Source organism: Citrus sinensis, chromosome 4 (assembly GCF_022201045.2).
Source record: "Citrus sinensis cultivar Valencia sweet orange chromosome 4, DVS_A1.0, whole genome shotgun sequence".
Classification (NCBI taxonomy): Eukaryota; Viridiplantae; Streptophyta; class Magnoliopsida; order Sapindales; family Rutaceae; genus Citrus; species Citrus sinensis.
In genome coordinates, this window is record NC_068559.1 from 8,598,523 (window position 1) to 8,618,541 (window position 20,019).

Sequence of the window (20,019 nt, forward strand, 5' to 3'; positions counted from 1 at the left end):
CCATTTGTTGTAAAAAATGTATATTCATATGGAGCCATAGAAATTGAGAATCCAAAGAACGGTATCACATTTAAAGTTAATGGTCAAAGATTAAAACCATATCTGGAACATCACCCACGTGACAAGGATACCGAAATTAATTTGGGTGACCCACCAGTTCTTGATTAAGTCTTTAATGATTGATGCATTGTACATATTTTTTTTAACATTATTTTTCTTGTGTAAAAGTGTTTGTTTGACAGTTGTACATTCTCTCATCAATTTTCATTTTACATCATGAGCACCTTAATGAGAAAATTCTTGTTCACACATCTTAAAAGATTTCTGCGTGTGAAATTTTACTTAAGAGGCCTGATACAAAGCTGTAAATCACATCCACTTTGGGATCTGCAACCACCGGAATTTGTGTCCTATGTTGAGGATCTAGAAATACAACTCAGAGAAATAGAGCGTGGCATATATGAATTTCAATTGGAGCTTGAGGTTAACTTAATGAGAGGACGAATAAGTTCATTTTCCTTTTATATTGTGTGTTTCTTTTTGCTCGTTTCAAGTTTGATTTGATTTTGCAGATTTGATTTTGGTGTGTTTTGATTTATTTTCCCATATAAATGGCGGATAACGGTACTCCGTGACTTCTTAAGTCGGTATCTTCAGTTTCCCACAATAACTAAAACCCCAAAATCAAACATGGAAGAAATACAACATAAACTGCATAAGCATTTTCCCTCTCTCCCTCAAAATACCCTCAGGAAAATTTACAAAGCTCGTTGTGAATGACTGCGTTTGTTAATGATCAATGGCATTCCTTCTAACATTTGTTGGTTAATTGAAGTAAAGGTCCGATTAGTAGGTGAGTTTTCTGATCCATTTGTTTCTTACATGCCTGGTCTTGGTAAAAGTACGTTTGCTAAGAAAATGAGAGCTAAACGACTTGGCTCAAAATGTCATAACTGTGTAAGACTTGGTTGCAAACGAGAAGTTTGTAAATCTTTAGGAATGGTGTCTGATACTCGTGAAGATAACATTAAATTCATTAAAGATGACCTGAGTAAAGAATCGTTGGATGATATCTTACGATCTCTTGAGACGCATCGCAGCGGACATGTGCAATATGAGATATACAAGTTATGGAGACTATTCCAAATACAAAGTGCACAGTTTAGTCTTGGGAATCTGACTCAAAAAGACCATGTTTGCCAGTTTATAAGAAAACTAGATGGGAAGCATATCCTCGACCCATAGAGGGCATTCAAGCCGTTACTGGACGTAAAACCAGAGGAAGATGTGAGCCACAATCACAACTACCAGTAAATATCTTTTTACCTCACTGTTATTTTATCATTTTCATTATTGCATTTAGCGGTGTGATTTTGTATTTAATAAATATTTATTTTCTTTTACTATTTACTTTTTCTAATCATTATTTTCTTTTTACTGCTTACTTTTGAATTATTGAGCCACGAGCTTTACTCGTCATTTGACAAATATGCCAATCATTTTATAGTTGTTTCTCATTATTTCTGTCACCAAGATCTTTAAATATAAGCTCGTGTTTCAAAAACTCACAACTTATTTTTGAAAGATTAGTCCAATGGCAGCATCTTCGAGTAAACAATTCAAAAATATTTGTGTGCTTTCTGGGTTTCACTATGGAAAATACAAAGAGTTTGTTCAGGCAGCAGTAGATCTTGGTCGTGTCATAGCAAAGAGGAAACTGCATCTTGTATATGGAGGAGGTGAACGAGGGTTATCAAGACTTGTCTCAGAAGCTGTTTTTACTAGAGGAAGCCAAATACTAGGTATTATCCCAAAAGCCATGAAACTACTAGTGTGCATGTTTGGCCCACCAATTGGAGAAGAATAAGTGGTTTCAAGTATGTAAGAGAGAATATCTGAAATGATGAATCATGCTGATGCTTTTATTTTCTTGCCAAGAGATATTGCAACTTTTGAGGCACTGATTACATTTGCATCTTGGGCCCACTTGAACATTTATAAAAAATCCATTGGTTTGTTAAATGTTAATAATTTTTATGATGGCTTGCTAACTTTTATTAACCATGCAATAAAGAATCATTTTATTCCATATTTTGTAAAAAAAACTTTTTATCTCTGCTTCTACTGCTAATGAGTTACTTGATCTTTTACAAGCTTATATACCAGAGCCAGATCCAAAGACTTTTGCACTGAATTGGTCGACTGATGATGGTAGCGGTAACAGTAGTAGTAATAAGAAGTGCGATTTAGATTTAACTCTTCATCTGTAAATATTTTCTGTTGCAGTGTTTATGTACTGTCTTCTAAACTCTTTCTCTTTCCTTTTAAAATATTGAGGACAATGTCTTTTTAGGTTGGGAGAGGGAATAATTGATAATTGTGGAATGTCTTAGTCCTAGTGATGCGTTTACAAAAAAACAATTCTGTAAAAACTAACTTTGGACTAAATTTGAGTCGAAAATGGCTGAATATGAAAAGTGCAGTACCTTTAGAAACACATCTTCTTAAATTAGGGTTAACTAACTTAGGACAAATTTGAGTTGAAGATGGCAGGATATAGAGAATGTAGTACCTCTAGAAACGCATCTTCTTAATATTAAGAGTGTTGTTTAAAAAAAAATATTTAGACTTTTTCTTGTTATTTGTTATCCGCTTTTAAGCTTCTGCATCAAGATCAGGTGAGATCTCCTCCTCTTCTTCTTTTATTATTCTCTTTTATTATTATTTTTTTTTGCATATTTGTAAAATTATAAAATGTTAAGATAATGTTTAGATTAGGTTGGGGGGTAGGGATAGTTGACTTATATTTTTAAATATGTGTGTTGTTTTTCTCTTTTCTCTTTTCTTTTCTTTGTTTAAAAAAACCCAAAAAAAATTATTTTTGTCTAGGATAGCTGTGTAAAGAGTCACGACTTTTTAGACGCATCCTAATAGTCTTGTTGTATTATATTTTGATTTTGAAATTCATAGTAAATTGTTTTTGTTCCCTTTTCTTTGAATTACTCAAATTTGTGACCTCTCCACTTGGTTATTAAGTTATTTAACTGTTTACTCATTTAACAGGTATTATTAAATCATTCTTCACACACACACTATGACACATACTAGTGGGTTGTAAGTTAAAATTTTACAGCATTTAGTTCTTTTGATTTATTAGGAATAGTATCTAAGGTAATAGAAAGTGTATATTACAAAAACAAAAAAAAAACAAAACAAAAACAAAACAAAAAAAAGAAAAAAAAAGAAAATATTTTTAATTTTGCTATATCTAGAACCCGAGTAATTAAGTCCGTGGGGTGTTTCAACACCTAGTGCCCTAAGGTCAACTGGTCTGAGAGTCACTGTCCTAAAGCTCGCTATATGGGTAATAGATATATTGTTTGTTTATTAGAAACCCGAGTAATAAGTCCGTAGGGGTGCTTCAACACCTAATGCCCTAAGGTCAACTGGTCTGGGAGTCATTGACCTAAAGCTCGCTACACGGGTTAGAAATGTAATATTTTAAAAATATGTGTGAATAATCTATTGCCTAAAGATATAATTTCTAATGAATTTTGGAATGAAAATGTTATTTTTCTTTTAATGAAGCCCCATAAGTATTGTGTTAATTACTTGAGCACAAAAGAAGATTTGATGATATTCTGGATAATGAGTGAACATCAATGTGGTAAAGAAATTTGGGAGAGTTTATTTATTTGGTAGTTTAGAGGATAGATGAACAACTATTAACTTGCATGTGAATTTTGTAAATCTTAATTTAATATAACGCTTTAATTGCTAGAGGGCTAGCAATAAGCTGGTTGGGGGTGTGATTAGTATTAAAAATTATTTAATTATCAAGCGATAATATGTTATTTTATGCTTATGTTATAATTTATATTTGTGTTTATGTAATATATTAGGAATTATTAATTATGTTTTAAATATATTTAATTTTGTGTATTTTTATGTGTTTATTAGAAAAATATTAATTTCACGTAATTCAAAGTTCCAAACAGATAAACGGAGGTCAAATTTGGATTCCGGAGGTCTGAAAACCTTAAAATCAGTCAAGATCGGCTTAAAAATTAGGCTTGTGTAAAAATAAAGTTGACTTTTCCTGTTGACCGAACACTGATTGGATGATGAAATGACCTTACAATAGATATAAGTGCATGGGATAGCTGGCAATTTTGACTAAATCTCAACGGTTCATGATTCAATGGCCATAATTATGCCACGTGGCAATGGTTGATGAAACAAGTTATGAGATCCGAATCTTTGTATTTGAGTCGACCCGATCCACCCATTAACCCTCTAAATCTCAACCATTCTTTGGTCAAATCGGACGAGTCAAATGATGCCACGTGTGATGTTGACTTTTGAAGTTTGACCAGCCATTGGATCTTGATCTAAAGGTTGTGAGGAGCACATGCATGAAACATATGATAGACCGCAACACACTGGATTATAAATTTATTTTTCTATAAATAGAGCCTCATTTTATGTTTTTAATCATCTCTCTACAACTCTCTTCTTCTCAAATTCTCTTTATCTCCCTGTAATCTTGATTTTCAGGTGTGTTTTTAATATTTTATATAATTATTTTTATAAATAAAATTAGTTTTATTTTCAATTTTAGTTGTTTTTATTACTTTTAATTATAAGTAATTCAATTTTAATATATCTTTTTATTTCAATCATTCTCAACTAAATAATATTAGTTAGGGGAAGGTGAAACTCTTAGGAAATAAATATGATTTAATCAAATTCTATTTTTAATTTTATAAATTAAATTATTTTCTATTTAATTTTATACATATTTTATATTTTGAAATTTTGATTTATTGTAGACAAACAAATGAATTTGACACAATAAATTCTTAAGATCTTAATATAAGGTATGGTAAAATGGTATTTTGACTTATTGTAGACAAATTAAATTTTGGCACAATAAATACTTAATCCATCATAAAATTAAAGGGAAAATAATAATAATTTATATAATTAATCTTTTGGGCAATAAATCTAAAAAAAAAAGACAAAAAGAATTTATTAAGTTTTATTTACTACTAAGAGTGGATCCACAACCCTAACTAGTTCAATTTCATAGTTTCATTTAAATTAAGTTGTTTATATTCAAGTTTAAATTTCAATTTTTAGTTAAAATAAAATAAACAAATTAAATCTTTTTTCTGTGGATCGACCTCGGACTCACTGAGTTATAATACAACAAAACACTCTTATACTTGAGAGTTAAAAATTACTTTTAAGTTGTGTCACATGTCCTGGGCATGAAGGCATTCCAGGGTTTCTTGACTTTCTTTCTATCGAGACACAACAATACGTATGTCCCAAATTTGAGAACTCATTCACCCTTATAAGGGCCTCCCAACTAAGGGCATGATCCCCTTGCAAATTTCTTCAAGCGCACAATCAGCATCAAAATACCTGATGTATTTAAGGTAAGGAGTTAAGATTCTCTGACAATATAGTTCATCCCCCATTGGCCACTATTTTATAGCTTTGTATCTAAAACTTTGAACTTCATTTTCGTCCTTAGGGATGGTCCCTTTTAGGGATGACAATTTTTCCTATTCCATTTGGGATGGGTCAGGACATATTTTTATCCCAAAAAACTAAAAGGATGCGAATGAGAAATTTTTTATCTTATTTGCATATACGAGATAGGACTGCGATTGGCAAATCCCATCCCATCTCATCCTATTGCCAACCCTAGTTGCTGGTTTGGTTTATTGTTATATTATTGAAGTATTGGATATTTTAATATGGTTGAAGTTGGTTACTGTCTAAATCTATAGTTTTTTAAGTATAAGTCTTAATATTAATGTGCAATAGAAGCAAAGGGACAAATAAAAATTGTTAGTATAAAATTATATTCGAACATTCATGTAGTCAAAATAAAACTAGTATTTGATTATTCTACTTTGTACTTATTCAAGATTTTTGCTATATTGAATTATGATAATCCTTAAAAGAAAAAATTTTACATTTGGGATTAGGATAATAGGATAGGACGGGATATTTGACAATACGAGACTATGAAAAATTTTTATCCCCAAAAAAAAAAAAGACAGGAATAGGACTTTTTTTTTTATCCTACTTGCATAAACGAGACAAAACTAAGATTGACAAATCCCATCCTATCTTGTCCCATTGCAAACTCTAGTCCCCTTAAATAACTAATTGATTAGAGGGCCCATCCAAGACCCCCCAATGACCATGACGTTCATCTCAAATGAAGGATCCCTAGTGATGCTGGGATTGAGTATTCTTTCCACAATGAAAGTTTTAGAGAAGTTGACTTATCTTTTCGATGTCATTCCTGCTAATCTATCAGCCAGCATGTTCTCCTCTTTGAGGATCTAAACAATTTCCACAATTTTGACTTTTTGACCTTCTCCAAGTAGGCCTTAATGTTTTCCTCCCTTGCTTGGAATTCTTCCCTTACTTGAACCATGATTAATTGAGGGTTGCTCATAATTAGTAGGTACATTGCCCATATAGGCATTTCGCAGAGTTCCTCTTGAAAAAGATCGCCCCTTATCCCCACTTCATCCCCCAACTAATTGGTGAATTCAACTATGAAATTAGTGATGGTTTGTACTTTAATCGAGAGGCGACACATATAGATAATGTCAAACTCGTTGAATTTTAAGAACCATTTAATCAGTGATGAAAAAGGGAGTAGGTTAAGGTAGGGACGGTCTCCGCAGATAGAGGAACAATACTATAGTCTTGATCTAGAGGGGATATAGTAGTAATTTGAGTCATGATGGCCTTCACAGATAAATGGATGGTCTCATGGTCTTGATCTGTAGAGGGACGATATCGGTAGAGTAAGAATGACCTTATACGATTAACCCATATGCTTAGGAACCCATGTTGAGCTCTGTATTGGCGAGATCCTATATTGGGGCGATCGTCAAAAGCTTTAAGAAGATATTAGAACTATGTTCTCTAGGTGGAAGGATGGTCTCTGCGCGTGCAGGGAGGTTCGTTGTGGTTGTACGGATGGTGTTAGCATTGTTAGGGAAGTTTTCTATGGGCAGAGGGATATGGTTTCATTATTTTCATAGAGGTTCTCTGTAGGTGGACTTGGAAAAGATAAGTTCCCTGATTGACCTTATTCTGACAAAGTCACTTCTTAGTCGAAGTTTTTAGATCTCTTAAAATATGTTAACACTCATAATCGGCTTATATTTGTAATGCAAAAGATATGTGGAGTGTCCTTGATGGTCATGATCCCCATTAGGGTAGAGACCTTAAGAGCTAAAGATTACATGAAGATGGTGCACTAGGATACAGTGAAGTATGGGTGATTGATGATTCAGTTGTAGGCACTCTCCTTGTAAACAATAAAAAAAATCAACAAGATGAAGAACATAATAATAACTGTTAATGACAATCACTAGTAAGGATACAATCCCCTCGGGAATAACCATCTCGCCTGTAAATTTAACCAGTGGGGTTCCCTATGGGCACATCTTCACTGACTTGATGTATATGTGTTCGTTAGTGAAAATGATATCTACTAAGCTTTCTGCGTTGACAATAACTCTTGCCATTTTGCGTGATGCAATGTCCATTGTTACCACAAGTGCATTATCATAAGGGTAAAGCATTATAGCGGCATCATCATAAAAAAAGATGATTAGTATTGGGTGTGAGACTTAGTGACTAAGAGCCGCGTGGTTGAGATTTATTTGGTGGCCATAGAGTAAAGCTTAGATAGTGCTCTTTGCATAGCTTTTGTTTGCATAGCTAAATATGTCTGCACTAGTGGGTCCCTTAGTAATTGTGTTGACTCTCAGGTTTAGGGGTTGTTGATCGTGCTACTCAACCTCCATAGGGGAAAGTGCATTAGAGATGTTTGCTTTGTCGTTTCTTCTTACTTCTTCTCAATTCTTCAAACGTTAACAAAGAATTCTAATAGTTTACCGTTGTTGATGAATGTTTGGATGGCATAACATTCTACAGTAATGTAACCAACATCTTTGTGATATTCACAATATTTGTCGGTCCACCTCAATTTGCATTCTTCCTTATTGGTGGGGGCCCTCTGAGTAAGCTTTTGTGCTTAATCTAAAAGAAAATATGTTTTTGTGTAGTGTTGAGCTCGTTGAGCTATGGGGGTTGGGATACTATAGGGTGGGGCTCATTCTGTGGGCGATCAAGTAGTTGAGGGACAATTCCTCAGTTTAGGCTGGCGTGATCCCCTCGGTAGGATAGGGTTGAGATATACTCCAGGTCGCCGAGAGGGTAACGGGGAATGTCGTTTGGTTTCTCACCTTTTAATATGGTCATGTCCAACTGGTTGGGTCATTTAGTGCTTTTTAATGGCGTAACTCTCTTCAATATCTATTAGCTCTAGAGTCCAGTGGTGCACTGCGGCATAAGTCTTAGGAACATTGTGTTTGATAATTTTTTTATAGACCTTCTCAACATTGTTGAGATTTTTATAGAAAATCTTAAGGATTCTTCCCTCTCTATAAAGAGTAGCATGACCTTCTCGTGAAAGCGCCTCATATAACTATCTAATAATTTGCCCTCCCTCTACATGATTTGTGATAGGTCTGAGAATCCCTGCTGCTCTTTACTTGCATGTTAAAACTGAGTGAAAAACTCTCGTTGCAGTTGCTCCCATGATAAGATGTTCTTAATGAGAAGACTGGATCATCTGCCCTTCATAGTTTTCTAGGTGTTCGGCTTGGTCAGTGCGACCTTCGTAGAGAGGCAGTTAGGGCATGATGAGATCTTTAAGGAGGTTTATAGCAATGATTTACTTTGTAAGTAGAAAGTGGAGGTATGCAAAGAGAAGACTTCTGGAGAAGTCTCTTTCACTTTCGTCGTCTTGTTCACCTTCTCATGGAAATGCCATAGTCCAACTAGGATGTTTTCGTAAACAATTAATTTTCAGCCAACTTTTCATCCTCTTGTTCGTTTTTTGCATTTAGCTTGTCGCAAAGGTCAACAAAGACAGGTTAGAGGTATTGTTTCCACATTTCCTCTATAATGTAACCTGAGTAAGGCAAACATCCCTCTTGTGTAGAGGTTCTTCCCTTCAGCCATTTTGGGGGACTTTGTTTACCTAGCTCTAGTGGATAGGGTTGTTGGGTTTGTACCATTCAGTGGTGAATTGGTGATGACTCTGTTTGGTAATGTGGGGTGTCAAATAGCTTAGAGACGACTTGTATGAGCTGTTGAACATCATCTCAAGTTAAAGGTTTCTCCTTTCTTTTGGAGGCTACCTTAGCTGGGGCTTTACCTCTGGCAGCGCGAGTTTGGTTGGTTATGGTTTGAGACTATTGATATTCCTCTCAAATCGTGCCTTCTTAATGGTTGCCACCTTCTTGTAAGTTATTGATAAACATGTTTTGTGGGTCAAAGATGTGATGTTGTGATTAAAGAATTGTTTTTACAAGTAAGGGAGAAAAAGAGATATATTTGTAAGTAAAAGAGATATTTTTATGCATAAAAGATTAAGCTTTTTAAATGAAGGTGTGACTTTGTTAGAGAAGAAGGTTGCTTTGTGTAAGAAAATAGGCTTGTGTAATTTTCAACAGGTTTATGAAGATAAAAAGCTCTCTTCATCAATTAAAAATCAAGAAAATTCCCCACAGACAGGGCCAAAATGTTTTGGTTTGATTTTCATTTGGTCCAAAACATTATGAGAGCTTCTCTTTTGGAGATGGTTTTCTGAAGAGAATGGCAACTGGACTAGTAAAGATGCTATTCTCTAAGGAAGGTGACGACTAAGATGCCTCTACAACCAAAAGAAACAACTGTACAACCGCCATGGTGGTCGGCATGACACTCCGACGGTCAAGCAATAAGAGGTAAAATAGAGTGAGGGGTTTTAAAAAAACCTTAGAGTAAGAAGAAAGTTGAGTGTTTTTAGGATGAATGAGTCACTTACCTCTTTATGAGACCCAACCTGACCTTGTTTATGTGGAGTGCCCCTAAGGGTATCTTTTTGTGTCATTGTGCACACCTAGCGAACCGCCTTTGGGGAATTCCCTCTTTAAGTAGGGTTTTAGGTAATTTAACCTCTTTGGTAGAGGCTGTTCAGTGTGCTTAAGTTGACAACTTTTAATTTAAGAGTAGTTTGTGCTAGTAGTGTATCTGCGACTCCAATTGGCTTATTTTAAATAAGCCAATCAAGTGGACGAGCACCTTAGCTTTCCAGAGAGGGTGCTGAGGGCTATCTATTGTCCTTCTTTCCTTACTTTTGACTTGGGTAGCTTGGAAGGAGATATTTAGGAAGCAGCTTATGTAGGGACCATACTACAATGTTGTGGCACAGGCATACCATAGAAGATATATTTTGTTATTCTCTAACAACTCGGATGGTTGATGCCATCTTTCCAGGATCTTCCCATCTGAACTTCCATTTTTCATCTTCCCCTTGTCAACTTCTCCTTCTCAACTTCCACTTCATTCTTTGTCACAGTCTTGAATCACGTTCCCCATATAAGATCTTCACATTTCTTCAAGGTCTTCCCTCTCATCCTTCTTTTTCAGATTTTATTTTATCCTTTGTCATGGTTCTAAGTTATACTCCCCATGTGTCATGCCTTCAATACCTTTAGTCTATATTTTACCACCAACAAATTTATTGCTTCCTTTATGGATAGATGTTCAGTACAATGCACAATAATTTATATTATGATAGAGAATTGATATGTTTTTTTTCTTATTTGAAATTGATTTTAATTACAAAATAATTTTTATAATTTTTTATGTTTGAATTTTCTTGATTTTTAATTTTAATCCAATCAACGAAACCTAGCCCAAACCAATAACTTAAAGGTTGGATTTGCATGGGTTGGGTTGATTTTTTCTCAACTGAATCCCCATGTCTTCAACACTCTAAGTACAGAAGTTTGTAGGCCTAGCTCATATTTAAAAACTAACTCTAAAGTTAAAAATTACTCCGCGTTTATGTTATTATCCTAAGAATCATTCTTAATCAATGTAAGATTTGCAATATCCTTGACAGCTCCTTAGTAGTACTAGCCAACTTAATTTGAATAAATATATAATAAATAAATTATATAAAATTTAAATAATATCTTATATAATTATTGGAGTGTATTTTTGAAAACTCAAAAGAAAAAAAATCTTTCAAATTTTAAAGTGTTACTAGTTAATCAGTTTATATGGAAAATTTTGAGAATACATCAAAGATATCATCTCATTTATACAACAGATAAATGATATTATGACATGTGTATATTTATTTTAAAAAATCACCATAGAAGTAGTGGTTATATAAAATTTAATTATACATATCATAAATATGTATTAGTTGATTATATTACTTATGATATACCTTAGAATTTTCGGTTTAAATGCTATGTACATGAGAAACAGCACCAATTGAAGTGCTTTTCTCAAATAGCACTTGTAGTTAGTGCTTACAATACCTGACGCAAAAGTGTATTCTAATTGTTTTTTTTTTTTGTCTGAACCACGAGGTGGTCCTGAGTGGGCTCCAACTGTGGGAGATACCTTTAAACCCGTACCACAACCCGAACTAATCCCTGCTTGCACCGGGTCGGCCCGTAAAGGGTAAAGTGCTGGCCAAAATGGTGACTACATACAAGAGCATGGTTTGAACCTCTGACCTCTCTTAAAAAGTGAAAATGCCGAACCACTCACACCAACCAAATTTGGTTAAAGTGTATTCTAAATTTGATTAAGAAAGAACTTACATTTGGCATTTAAGCATTAACAAATGGGGTCTGCCTAAGTTGGGCTACCATGTCAAATTTCATTGCAGCCCCCTATAGTCTATATTATTTACAATTTATTTATAAATATAATAAAACTTTCTGTATTATAAAATTTCGTTAAGTCCCTTACACTCTATTTTATTTCATCGAAATCTTTAGAGTATCAATTCACCCCTATAATTTTAAATTTCCAAAATACCCTCCATTTAATTAAAAAATATAATAATTATTAAATGAATTATAAATATAATTATAATAATTATTTTATTATAACTATAAATATAATTATAATTTTTAAATAGATTATTATTATTATTATTATTATTATTATTATTATTATTATTATTATAGAGTGGTTTATAATTTTATAGTGTGTTTATTAAATAGGAATTGAAATTACCTATAAACATAATGAGTTAAAATTGGAATAGTTATAATCGAAATGAGGAATTGGAATCAAAATAATTTATTTACTTGAACTGTATGAATCATAATTAAAATGAAATGTATTACCATTTATGTATTTACTTTATCTTAGAATCAAAATCAAAATGAGTTAAATTGTAACAATAACTATAAAATCTTTAATTAATTTTTATCATCATTATTATTTTTTATTTTAATTATTATTGTTATTATTATTTAAAAATTAATTATTAATAATAATTATCATTAATTATTATTATTATTAATTTAACAAAAAAATTATTAATTATTGTTTATAGATTAATTAATTTTAATACTTTTTATTCTTGTTAATAATAATAATATTAATCTATTTAAAAATTATAATTATATTTATAGTTATATAAAATAATAATTATAATTATAATTATAATTTATTTAATAATTATTATATTTTTTAATTAAATAGAGGGTATTTTGAGAATTTAAAATTTTAGGGGGTTTTAATGAAATAAAACAGTATAAGAGGTTAAACAAAATTTTATAATGCAGAAAAATTTATAATACTTATAAATAAATTATAACTGATATATATTATAGGGAGCTAAACGAAATTGTAGAGGGCAGCTGTAACTTTCGTGAGCTGCTAACTTAGGGGGTCCAAGACAAATGGGTATGAAGAGTGAGTAAAGTTAAAAAAAAGATTCGCCTAGATTTTCTCGTGATATGGGTCCAATTAAAGTGGAAAAACGTGAAGAAAAAATAGTTTAACCGCCTGGCTGTCATTAATGTTTCCTCGCACAACTGGCGGTCCAAAACACCAAATTCATCATCTTCTGCTTTTCCTTCACAATATATCAAATAAAAGTAGTCATCTTTACCTCTAATCTTCCATTTGCTGTGACCTTACTTTTCTTTCTGGATGCTTCTTTTTTGCGCACTAACGTGATTCTTTTTCTTTTTTCCTCACTTTGAGTTAAAAAAAAAAAGAAATTCGTGCGAGTCAATTTTGTGCGCAATACAAGGCTTAAAGATTTTTTTTCACTTTTTTTAATCTAATCACCTTTTTTTTAGATAAACGACACTTATATCTCAAGTTTTAAAAAAATAATTATGAAAATCTCAAATTTTTTAATAAGAGAAACTACAACAATGTTTTTACTATAATACCTTTCAACTTTATAAACCCAATAAAATTGACTTCAAAATTTTTCATTAAATAGAAATATATCATTAAAATAAATGTAATAATATATAAACTTTAATTTTAATGTTAATATTTAAAATATTTTTATATTTTACAATCTATTAGACCTGTTTTATTATACTAAAGTAAATTTTAATAATAGATACAAACATAATATTAAATAAAATAAAATTAAATTAACATTAGTTTGAATATTATGTAAAAAAGTAATTTTGAATATTATTAATAGAGAGATATTATTTTGTTAATTGTAAAATCTATTTAACCCAAAGATTTATTTAAAATCTTGATAATAAACACAAATATAATACTAAAATAAATATAATAATTTAAAATTGGGTAAAAGCTCATTTAATCCCTATATTTTAAGATTAATGTCCGTTTAGTCTCTGTATTTTAAAAAATGCCTCGAAACATTCCTAACGTTAAAGTATTGATACCCCTACCGTTATTTTTTATTTCTTTTAGCTTACTTTTACAATATTACCCTTTTATAATAATTTTTTTGTTTGGACATTAATAAAAAGAAAATAATTAAATTACCAATTTCACTCTAGAAAATAAAAAAATTATATTAATTTTTTTGGAAGCACCATTTGCACACTTGGTAGTTTGCATACAATTTTTGACAATTAAAAATTAATAAAATTTTTAGGGTTAAATTTGTAATTTAATTATTTTCTTTTTATTAATGTCCAAACAAAAAAATTATTATAAAAGGGTAATATTGTAAAAGTAAGCCAAAAGAAATAAAAAGTAACAATTTAATTTTTGACAATTAAAAATTAAGATAATTTTTTTATTTTTTAGGGTTAAATTGGTAATTTAATTATTTTCTTTTTATTAATGTCCAAATAAAAAAATATTATAAAAGGGTAATATTGTAAAAGTAAGCTAAAAAAATATTAAAAAAAAAGGGTAAGGGTATCAATACTTTAACAGCAGGGATGTTTCGAGGTATTTTTAAAAATATAGGGACTAAATTGATACTAATCTTAAAATACAGAGACTAAATGAGTTTTAACTCTTTAAAATTTTAATATTATTTTAAATATTAAAAATAATTTAATATTATTAATCTGTTGGATCGATTATATTATTTATATTAAATTTATATTAATTAAAAAATTAAAATCAATTTTTTAATTACTATATTTAAAGGGTATTATGATTAAAAAGAAATTTTGATTCCCTTTTTAAATATTTGATATTCTTATAATCATTTTTTTAAACTTTAAAGATATAAATATCCTCTATCTCCTTTTTTTTAACTTCTGCATCCTACAGTTACTTTTTGGAAAAAAATAATAATAAATAACCTTGTGCATTCAAATCAACAAGGATAATTTACGTAATTGAAACTTGCGCACCGGCTAGAATATTTTTAATTTCCATTTCATTTTACATTTTTATATAGAAGAGAGGAGAGACTCAAACAAGAGGCCTGGAGATTTTCTCTAAACGATTTTTCTAGTAGCTAGTTTTCTTGTTGTAGTTTCTGGATTAGAGATTCATACTGTATTGATTTTACTGTTGTAATTAAAGTGAAATGAATCATAGAAAATGAAAATACCTAAAATGTTAAAAACTATTAAAGGACATCGATTTTGAAAGCAAGAGCAGTGGTTTGATGTGGGATATAAATGTACAAGCCGACGGGTTATTTTGGTTCAAAAATTTGGTTATAAAGTTTATAATCTGTCAGTTTAATTATTAGTTTATTTGGCAATTTGGCAAAATAGGTCCTTTTGATTAAATTTTTTATTGTTGAAAAAAATTAATTTTTTCAATTATTTTGAGATAACAAAACATTAAAATAAAATAGAGTAAGAATATTTATTTTGGTACAAACTAAATTTAGATAACAAGTAAATAAATAAAATTACAAAAGCTACATATACATTTAAAAATATTATAAATACACTAAAAAATATTTAGAATTTTTTTAACTAATCATTCTCTTATCTATTTTAATAATATACATTATCACAATTTTTTATTAATAAAATTTACCAAATACAATAAATTATCTTTACACTTTAAAATAAAACATTATAATAAAATTACCAGATTGACTCTTAATATATAAAATTTGATTAAATGATATTTAGTGTAACTTACATCCCACGGGCTCACATGATAACATTTTGTTTCGGCTTATTTTTGGTGGGCTGTAACTTACATAAATGTAATTTAGGAAGACCGAAATATATATGTATCCAACAACCACATTGCAACTTTACTAGATCACCTCTTTAATACACACCCTGAAAGAGAACACAGCCATGGAAACTGCAAAGATAACTTTGAAGCTTCTCATCCACAAAACGGAAGGCAGAGTCCTTTTTGCAGAAGCTGGCAAAGACTTTGTAGATTTCCTCTTCTACATCCTCTCTTTGCCCATTGGCTCTATCGTTAATCTTTTGAGAAACAAAAACATGGTATGGTGTCTTGGTGATCTTTATCAAAGCATTGAAACTCTGAGTGAAACTTATATGCAATCAAACAAAAACAAGAACTCGGTGCTAAATCCCAAATCTCCACCATGTCCCAATGAAATTCCTCTTTCACTACCTGATCATAGCAACGACACAAAGCCTCGGAAGTTTTACACTTGCACTAATAATGGCTACTACGGTCAAGGTGGATGTTATACTCGCTGTCCTCGCTCACATGTGGCTGATACTCCATCCAGGTCTTGTCCTAGTTGCAATGAGACCATGACGGGTGAAATGACTTTTGTTTCTGCCGATGGTACGAGCACGATGACGACCGCAGCGGATGCTGAGAAAGGGTTTGTTAAAGGGGTGGTGACTTACATGGTGATGGATAATTTAGAGGTGATGCCTATGTCTGCTATCTCCTATATTACTTTTCCTAGCAAGTTTAATATTGAGGATCTGGGCACCCTTCAGGAGAAAGTTGTCGATTTTGGCCTTGATGAGGTATATTGGTCATACTTTTCCCATTTGTTTGTGATTATTCAATAATAATCTGAAACATTTTTGTTTTTAACTGATTGGTGGCTTCCTATTGTTAGGGTTTGAAGCTGTTGAAGGCATCAATGGAATGCAATAATGTTTTGACAAGTGTTTTCTTTGGGAATATGGAAGCATAAGATTTCAAGACGGCGATTTGCCCCCTTTTTTTTCAAATTTTGCAGTCATCTTGATGCTTTGTTATTCTGATAGTTTGAACTGTTTTGGAAGCTCCTCTTTTTTAACTGTGCTCTGTGTTGTTCTCTTCTGATATTAAATCTAGTTTGTATAAACAATATCGTTTACGGTGTATTTGATCTGTGCTGCAGTCCTATATTATATTTTATTATGTTATATTAATAAGATGTTTATACTTTATTGCAATATTAATATTTATTGAGAAATTACTAAAAATACTAAATTAACATTTTTTATACATTAATAAAAAATTAAATCATCATTGGCAACTAGCACCGGGCACCACCAGCAACTGATAGTTTTCGCTGTTTAAGTCTTATTTAGCACCGTTAAGAGATCTTTATTCTGTAAATTTAAAAAAAAAAAAAGAGAGAGAGAGATCTTGATTCGTTGTACATAGATCTACAATTATCCAAAACATTGACTACAAGGGACCTTTTTTTTTAGTTAATTAACTTAATTTTAATCAATTAAGTCATTAAGTTTTTTTCAACTTAATAAAAATTTTGAGCGATTAAGTCATTAAATTATTAAATTAATTTTTCTAACTTTTTGTTTAATTTAAAAAATCTGAATGATATCGTTAAAAGGTATTCTCCAAAATATCTTTATCTAATTAATTAATTAATTTTCATTCTTATATAAATAAAATTTAATAATTAGTATTATTATCTATCTCTATATAACTTGTGGTAATATACAGTGGTAAATTATTATTATTTTTATCTTTTTATTTTCTTCATATTATCATTATTCATCTTCATAATTTTTTATGAATATTTTTCATATAAAACACCATAAACTATAATCAAATCGATTAACATATATAATATAGAATATTAAAGAGGTGTATTCAATTGAATATGATTTATGTTATGATAATTTATTATCTTATTCATATTCTTTGAGATATTTATTATTTGTTTAACATTTATGTAAAAATATTAATTTTCATATTTTTTAAGTTAAAAAAGTCATTTAATATATATTTTTATCGATTAAAAAAATATATCATTTAAATCCAAACATTCAACTTTATTTAGAACTTAAATTAATTCAAATCTATTCAAATTTCAGACAAAAAAACAAACGTCACCTAAATGTATCAAAAATGGAAGATTATTCTCATTTTATAAAACCAATGACGAGGATTGACGGTATCAAATTTAACGTTAATGGCTACTGGATTGAAGGACCCAGCCTGAATTTGAAGGGGGTCTAGCTTCCATCTAACATGGCTGAATAAAATCATTAATGAGGATTTTGCTGAAAATTCAGTAAGGTTTATACTATATTTGGCATTTCCAACCTACAAATCTATAAGTTAATCATTCCCATAATATATCATCTAATATTTAACCTACGTCATTGGTTAATCTCCTCAAACATAATTTCACATATCACTATAAATAATATGCTTAAATGATCTCATCCAAATATCACCCAATATTTTCAAATTACCAAAAAGAGTATATTGTAGATAATGCCAATATACATAAACATCCATAATAATTAAAATGTTATTATACAATTCAAAATAGGGAGATCAAAATTATAATACCCAGAAATCGAGTCAATAATTATTGATATTAATTTTATTGTATTATTATGATTATTAGTTATTTTCTTAATTGGTCTTTAGTTTATTATTATGTTATTATTCCTGTTGCTATTATATGCTATAACCAATAAATATCACTATGGTTATTGGTATTCTATTAGCGCTTGGACTTACTAATTTTGGGCTTAGGATTTTGTTTGGCCAAATTATATTTGTTTTAAGTAAAGCCCAATTCAACTCAATTCAGCCCAACTCAGGTCCACTAGCAAAAGTCCTGGCTACATTCCTATCGACATCTAACATGTTCTTGACGAGAATCCCTCTAAGTTATATGCATGTACCTTACAACCCTCTCACATGAATAGTGAGTGAACCCACATCATTCACTATTCATGTGAGAAGGTTGTAAGGTACATGCGTATAACTTAGCATTAGTCTCTTGATGATAGATATCGCATAGTTCAGCCCTTATGCAAAAGTCCTATCTAGATCTCATATGTTCTTGAAATCCTTCATCAAGGAACTAAACTTTTTGACATAATCCCTCACTGATCCGATATGATGTAGCTTCTCGAAGATCTCCCTCGTCAGCCAGCTAGCATTCCCCAGTAAGAATTGCCCTTCAGTCCTGGTTTGAGTTTTTCCCATGTCTTGATTGTCGGTCGCCGCGCTTCAGCATCTATTTTGCCACCACAACTTAACATCACCGTTTAGGTGCTTCTGATAGTGACACGCTCCATCTCATTTACTCGAACTACTCAAAGTACTGCTCTATACCGCACAGAAAAGTTCCCCAACTCCTTAGCGTTCGGAGTTTAGCTTTAAGCCTTAGATTCTGAAACCTTGACTGTCAAAGGACCATCCTCCAAATGTGAAGTACTGCCTCTTGCTTGTTTTGACAATCCAACTTCCTCTTCAAGGTACCCAATGTTACTTTTTAGCACTTCTGCCAACGTAGCAACATCTCTCGTCACCTTGTTCAACCTCTCAGTGAACTCATTCGCAAACTCCCATTTGTTTCATGTTTGTCATCTCAATCGAGTTGATTTTTATTTTCTGAGCCAATCTCTCAAAGTCAATCAATAGAGTACCCATAGCTTCCAATCACGCCATCCTATCCTTTGTTGATTCTTCCGCCACGTTGGTTTTTGCTGTTAGTCACACAACCTATTTGCTGTTGTCAATTTCTCCAAAACTATAACAATCTTGCTCTTGCCCAGTAGCTTCTTTGAAATGACTCTATGCCAGTTGTCACCAAAACTGATTTAATCGGCCTTTAATACTAATTTTCACTGGGTGTTCTTCAAAGATTTGGCAACGCAAGTGATGGCACTAAATCTCACTTAGCCAGCCACTCGCCTAAATATGCCCCAAGACCCACAATGGAGGTTATTTTAAGAGACTAGCCAAACTAACAAAAATAAACAAGAATCAAGGAACAGGAACACAAGATATTTCATGGAGGCTTTGACCCACAACTTTTCTATTATTTAACAATAGAAAAGAAACAACCTAACCCAAAGATTTGTGTGCTCTTTGAGACCACTGACGAGAGTGCAAAATGTCATATTTTTTACTCCCATAGTGTTTAGCCTTTTAAACTCATTTGGTGCCTAAATGTACTCATTATTCTTATATTTTGGTTTAGGATGCAAATGGAGTCGTTAAATGCAAAATGGAGATTATTGCGCGATTTTGGATAAGTTTCGATATTCCTTCATAATATAGGAATAACTCTCTCATCCAAGCTCCAACTAAGATGATTCAAGATGTTCTGGGAGAACAAGAAAAAGCTCTATAAATTTCATGTTTTGAGTTTCGAGATTTACTAGCTGCATCAAGGTCAAAATTGGGCTTAAATTTCGTGCAACTGCACTGTTGACATTTGGAACGCTCTTTAGCCTAAAATTCTAATAGCGGATTTGATGCAGT

At 31.3% G+C, this 20,019-nt stretch overlaps 1 protein-coding gene across 1 annotated transcript; it reads left to right on the top strand.

The window, feature by feature from the left end:
- Positions 1-15,570: 15,570 nt before the first annotated feature.
- LOC102621588 (uncharacterized) lies at positions 15,571-16,712 on the top strand. The gene is made up of 2 exons (XM_006485159.4): positions 15,571-16,295; positions 16,391-16,712. Exons 1-2 carry the CDS (start codon positions 15,636-15,638, stop codon positions 16,466-16,468), a joined length of 738 nt encoding a protein of 245 aa, XP_006485222.1. The 5' UTR covers positions 15,571-15,635; the 3' UTR covers positions 16,469-16,712.
- Positions 16,713-20,019: the final 3,307 nt, after the last annotated feature.